The sequence below is a fragment of the Bacillus rossius genome, chromosome 13 (genome assembly GCF_032445375.1).
Source record: "Bacillus rossius redtenbacheri isolate Brsri chromosome 13, Brsri_v3, whole genome shotgun sequence".
NCBI classification, from domain to species: domain Eukaryota; kingdom Metazoa; phylum Arthropoda; class Insecta; order Phasmatodea; family Bacillidae; genus Bacillus; species Bacillus rossius.
This window is the reverse complement of record NC_086340.1, coordinates 25868601-25874801: the sequence shown is the minus strand read 5'-3', so window position 1 is coordinate 25874801 and position 6201 is coordinate 25868601. Positions and strand designations below refer to the sequence as shown.

Below are 6201 nucleotides of genomic sequence, written 5' to 3'. Positions count from 1 at the left end.
AACAAGCAAAGTTAAGAATAAGTGAAGTTCTCATTATGAACTAAATTCCTAATAGAAAGAAAACCACCACGCATTCCTATCAACTGTTTGTTTAAACATCAATAACACAAAGGACATTCACTTCCTTGTAAATTTTTTTGCTACAAAGTTAGTATAAAGTTATAACATTTAAAATTACTTTTGTTTTTATTGTTTATTTAAAAAATTTCTGTAGGCCTCACTGTTATGAGATAACAGAACAAACGGACAGAAATATGCATTAAAAGTTACTTGAGGAATTAGAGAAAAAAGTACTATTAATAGTAGCACTTTTGCATTAGGTAAAGTATATGTAATGCAATAATAAATTATATAAATATTAAAATATAAAATGCAATGACAGGGTCTAAAAAAGTTTTTTTGGCATTCATGTTTCGTTCATTGGCATCATGCACTTTACTGTTTTGCTACAGACACACATAACCTACAACTTTGAGACGTTACGCACCTAACAAAATAATTAAGCTAGCTTAAACACAAATTCTTAAAATAATATTACAAAAATACATTTCTAGATTAGCCCATCAAGAAGGAAAAATTAATCTCATTTAGTCCAGAGCTGAACAGAATTTTTTGTTATCGATGACACTAAGTTTCGTAATATTTTTTAAGTTACATACAGAAGAAAATAGTAAAAAAAAAATCAATTCTGAAGAAACATTATTCTAGACTCAATGGCTTGCATTCTTTGTGTAATTTCAGTAATTGGTTAAATTGACAGCAATATCTAACCGGATAAACAGCCAGTATACAACCTCAAATTTAACAAGGGAAAAAATGATATAGACATTAAAAAATTAGTTTTATCACTTTGGCTTTGGTTGCATAACAACTTCCTTGCTATGTCAAAAGAGAGGTTTTATGTTTAAAATAACGTTTTAACAAGCTTTATCGTTCTGAAGATCTATAGGCCTACATGGTACAACATAAATGAATGAAATTAGATACACAAAAAATTAATTCGTAATTTCTGCTTAAAGTTCAATATGTATACTGTAATTATCATTAAGAGAATATTTTTCTTTCCTGTGACGGGATTTGAACTCAATCAAAAAGATCATCTTGTGACTAGGAGGCGCAAGCTTTGCCAATTGCGCTATCAAAGCGTTGAGAATTGGGTGGTAATCAAAAAAGGCTAACATTTTAAAGTATTATCAAAGTTGCAATCACCCCTTTCTATGACTGTTTATGTTTACAATTTGTATTCGAGAATAGATTTCCTACCAAAAACTTTATTTTGGCACACCAATACGATTAGTGCTTCCCCCTGTGTTTACGAATTGGTGTGTGTCTATATATATATAATCAGGGGCGCAACAACAAGGGGGGAAGGGGTATTTTGCCCCCCCCCCCTTCTGAAACCTTGAAGTGGGGGCAAACGGAGGGCAAAGAAAGTGCTGTGTAATCAATTTTTAGATAATAAAACCGCTTAAATAGCACCATTTTACACCCCCGGACCCCCCGCTTCAATAGGGGGGATCGATGATTCTTTATAAAAAGGTATATTGCCCCCCCCCCCCCCTTTTGGAAATTTAATTGTTGCGCCTCTGTATATAATATATATATATATATACATGGTAAAATATCAGCAACACCCTGAGATTGCGCGAGTGAAGTCACGGGTTATTAAATACCTTCCGTTATTTGAGATTGTATTTTGACCACCAGATGAGACCCGCACGCTCCTATACTTACCTCGAAGAACAGTTAATTATTCACTGGCTCCCGAACACGGGGTCGACGACTCACCCCATTGTTGCCAGCTCGCTCTGTGATTGGGCCGTCGGTGTGCCGACTCGCTCCCCGATGTAGGACCCGTGCTGGACATCTAGCTTATAGTGGTAGTTGATGGTCCACATGAAGCGTCAACGTCATCCCTTGTTCCCCGGTAATTTTGATGTGAATACTTCTTTAAAATTGCTTCCATAGTGGGAGGCAATTCAAAATACGAATAATAACAAAATCAGGGGGGGGGGGATACAGTTTTGTGTTGCAGCTACATATCTATCATCTCCATCCAAAATTTAGTTACACCACTGGATAGCTAAAGGATCATAGAATTCGTTACGCTAAGTGAGGACTGTGACGCATCGCGCGCGGTGGAGGGGGAAGCGCCGACATTTCGAGGTCATTTTGCTGCGTTTCGAGATTTCCATATTTCGTATAACTTTTGACTCGGAGAAGCTGCGACATTCGTTTACGTTTCAATCGTCAGCTCTCGTCAAAATCTATCTATTGCTTGTAGCTTATATAAAGCATTAGTGTAAAATAGTTACAGTTAATATACATGATGTTCAAATAAAAAAAAAGCGTATTTCATATTTTGTATAGACAATATTACCTGTAAAGTACACGTGTTCACGTACAACATACGGCCGTGTCCATTACACAGCCACACACCATTTTTTTTCCCCTCTTCCTTGTGTATTGTGTCTGGATCTCCTGCAGCCTATACCGTTTCATATGTTTACTCCATCGTATTATAAATTGAATAAATTTATTAGATTAGCTTAAATGTGAATTTTTACGTAACAAACAATTAACTTTGTTTTGATAGTTATTTGGTTTAAAATTAATTTTTATAATAATTTATAATTTTTATAATTATTAATGAATTTTTATAAGAAATAAAATATTTATTTCATATTATAACTCTAACAATGTCTGACAGACAACACACAACCTAAAACAATGGACTTCTAGACTTGACACATGGAGATAATATTCTTTGAGTACCCTAGGGGTGCACTAAGAAGTTTTTTTTTTTTTTTTTTTATTCCATTCCTAAAAGGGTGATGCGAAATACCACTCTCTCGCTCGCTCAACACCAATCCTCAGGAACTATAAGACATACAGACTCGTATATTTCTTCTTACTATGTAGACATCCACTAGGAAAGAATTTTTACGAAAATCAGCTCCTGTAAGGAAGGGTTACGAGGGCGTTAAAATTCAAAATTCCACGTATTTTAACAATAAGTTCTAAAAAATTTTGCGAGGCGTTAAGATTCGAAATTTCCTTTTCTTCGAGTAGCTTTACGGCATACATTCTTGAAACTCGGCATTGATGTTCCTTATATTACATAGCCTTCAACTGAAAACGAGGTTTTACAAAAAAATCAGCTCCCAAGGGTGATTTATCCCGGACAACGCCGGGTAATTAGGCTAGTTTCATAATGAACCATGTAGCACCATAACAGGTAATGATGATTAATGAGTGCCGATCAGCTCACATTGCAGTCTTTCTTTTCAAATGTTTCGAGCATAGGTACACGGTATCACATCATAGTAATTAATTTTGTTGCAACTACACTCAATTTTTAATTAATATCTGCATGTCATTTTTAATGAACCTTGAAAATGGAATAAAGTATAAATGAAAGAATTTTTTTTTCTTTTTGGACTCAAAAAATAAAATTATTAATGAGAATTATTTTTTTTGGTGGGGGGGAGAGGTTTTATCTAGGTAACCATTTAACAGCGTACATTCCTAAAGAGAATAACAGACATTTGTGTTTTAATATACATTTTTACTCGTTGTGCATGTTAAACATTTTTATTTCGCTACAGACAAATAAGTCGGCTCGATTTTTTCATATCTTTGGACACTAGATGACCATTAGATCAATCAAATGATAAATAATTCGAAATATCTTAAATACATGTATGTATAATTTGGAACAGGGCGACATAGCAAAACACATTGGGAAAGTGAGTCACACTATTGGATGGCCATAGAATATGATACTAACGACACAAGCTAGTTATTTATGCACGTATAAGCAATGTTGAAATGTAATATTTTTTTACCTCAAGTGCAAAACTTGTACAAGGGTCGCACTAAGTTTTTTTTTTTTTTTTTTAACTCGAAATGGGCTAACATATGGAATCAATACACGGTACTTACTATTTGATTTACTACTTGTTCAAAATATTGATGGGTTGTGTTTGGAGCGCACGGGGACGGTTCAGCAAGACGGGACAAACTTTGGGGGGATCGGGGGATCAGAAGCCGGGTATGTAGGCGCCGACAGAGTCCGTGTGGCGGCAGTAGTCGGAGAAGAACTCCAGGAAGTCCTCCTGCTGTTGGGTCAGCTCCTGGGGCTTGGGACCCGGCTTGCGCCGCGGCCTGGACGGCGGCGACCGGAAGTGCACGGGCCGGCCCGACTTCCGGAAGGGCGGCTCCAGCGCCTTCTTCAGGCGCCGCAAGACCCTCTCCATCAGCTCCGCTTTCGTCGCGGCCGAGCGCGCCTCCCTCATGCGCCGGCGCGCTTCCGAGAACACTTCCCGCTTCGTCTCCCGCACCAGGCTCTTCGGGAACTTCTCCAGCTGCAGCATCAACTGCAGGACACACGCGCACGTCATCATCATCACCATCATCCTCACCATCATCATCATCACCATCATCCTCACCATCATCATCATCATCATCCTCACCATCATCATCATCATCATCAGCAGCAGCAGCAGCACTGTCTCCCACACTGTCGAGAAGAAGCTTCACCTCAGACGGTGAGCCGGTCTTCCCCTATGCCGCTGTTCGCTAAATGTACCACAAACACACGGGAACCTAGTCCATAACAACGAGAAAACATTATCATCATCATCATCATCATCATCATCATCACTGTCTCCCACGCCGTTGAGGAGAAGCTTCACCTTAGACGGTGAGCCAGTCTTCTCCTATGCCGCTGTTCGCTAAATGTACCACAAACACACGGGAACCTAGTCCATAACAACGAGAAAACATTATCATCATCATCATCATCATCATCACTGTCTCCCACGCCGTTGAGGAGAAGCTTCACCTCAGACGGTGAGCCGGTCTTCTCCTATGCCGCTGTTCGCTAAATGTACCACAAATACACGGGAACCTAGTCCATAACAACGAGAAAACATCATCATCATCATCATCACTGTCTCCCACGCCGTTGAGGAGAAGCTTCACCTCAGATGGTGAGCCGGTCTTCTCCTATGCCGCTGTTCGCTAAATGTACCACAAATACACAGGAACCTAGTCCATAACAACGAGAAAACATCATCATCATCATCATCATCACTGTCTCCCACGCCGTTGAGGAGAAGCTTCACCTCAGACGGTGAGCCGGTCTTCTCCTATGCCGCTGTTCGCTAAATGTACCACAAATACACGGGAACCTAGTCCATAACAACGAGAAAACATCATCATCATCATCATCACTGTCTCCCACGCCGCTGAGGAGAAGCTTCACCTCAGACGGTGAGCCGGTCTTCTCCTATGCCGCTGTTCGCTAAATGTACCACAAACACACAGGGACCTAGTCCATAACAACGAGAAAATCAACACCACCACCATCATCATCATCATCATCACTGTCTCCCATGCCGTCGAGGAGAAGCTTCACCTCAGATGGTGAGCCGATCTTCTCCTATGCCGGCGTTCTCTAAATGTACCACAAACACACGGGAACCTAGTCCTTAACAACGAAAGAAGCACTTTCTGTGCATCTCGTAGCTTCACAAGTTGAGGACGAACCTTGCCGGAGGTACCTGAAGCGTTCACAAGCCAGAAAAGTCTCAAAATGCTCGTTCCTATTCCAGTTGAGAAAATTAACATCATTTTACACCGATGCCTCGAAGTTGAAATTGTGACACAAACAACCAGGGATCGATGAACACGCTTTAAAATCCTGAACATGACCAAACAACTGCTACTGTTCTTTCTAATTTATGGTTACATAAGTACAGAATTTTCATAAATCATCATTTCGTTAAGTCATCGCATCAAGGAATCGCGGTATTGCATCATGCCCAGTGTCATAGAGATGGAGGGGCAGAAGGGGTAAAATCCCAGGGCCCTGAGCACCAGAGAAGCCCCGGTTAAGTTTTTCAAATTTTTTTAATGCCTGAATTTACCACCATAGGGCGAATATCTCAAAAATTTGTTGTTAATACACTTCAAGTTCATAAAGCTAAAGAGAAAAATTACAGTATGACCTGTTCAATGAATTTTAACAAGATGGGCAATGTTTTAATAAAATTCCTTTTCGGAAATCAAGTCTAAATTCGAGATTTATTTTTTTCAAGTATTTTTCGCTTTTATTGGAGCCGTTTCATTATACAGTTTAAAATTTTCGGTCTACAAATAGAATGATTCAGTAGTCGATGTAGCTGCTCCGGCAGC

The 6201-nt window shown here is 39.3% G+C and overlaps 1 protein-coding gene across 1 annotated transcript in view; it reads right to left on the bottom strand.

Annotated features, from left to right (window-relative positions):
* Window positions 1-3547: 3547 nt before the first annotated feature.
* LOC134538609 (cilia- and flagella-associated protein 100-like) overlaps window positions 3548-6201 on the bottom strand; it is a 32099-nt gene continuing 29445 nt past the window's right edge. The window contains exon 6 of the mRNA XM_063380039.1: window positions 3548-4379. Within this exon, the coding sequence (XP_063236109.1) occupies window positions 4044-4379 (336 nt within the window). The 3' untranslated portion in view covers window positions 3548-4043. The remainder of the gene's footprint in view (window positions 4380-6201) is intronic.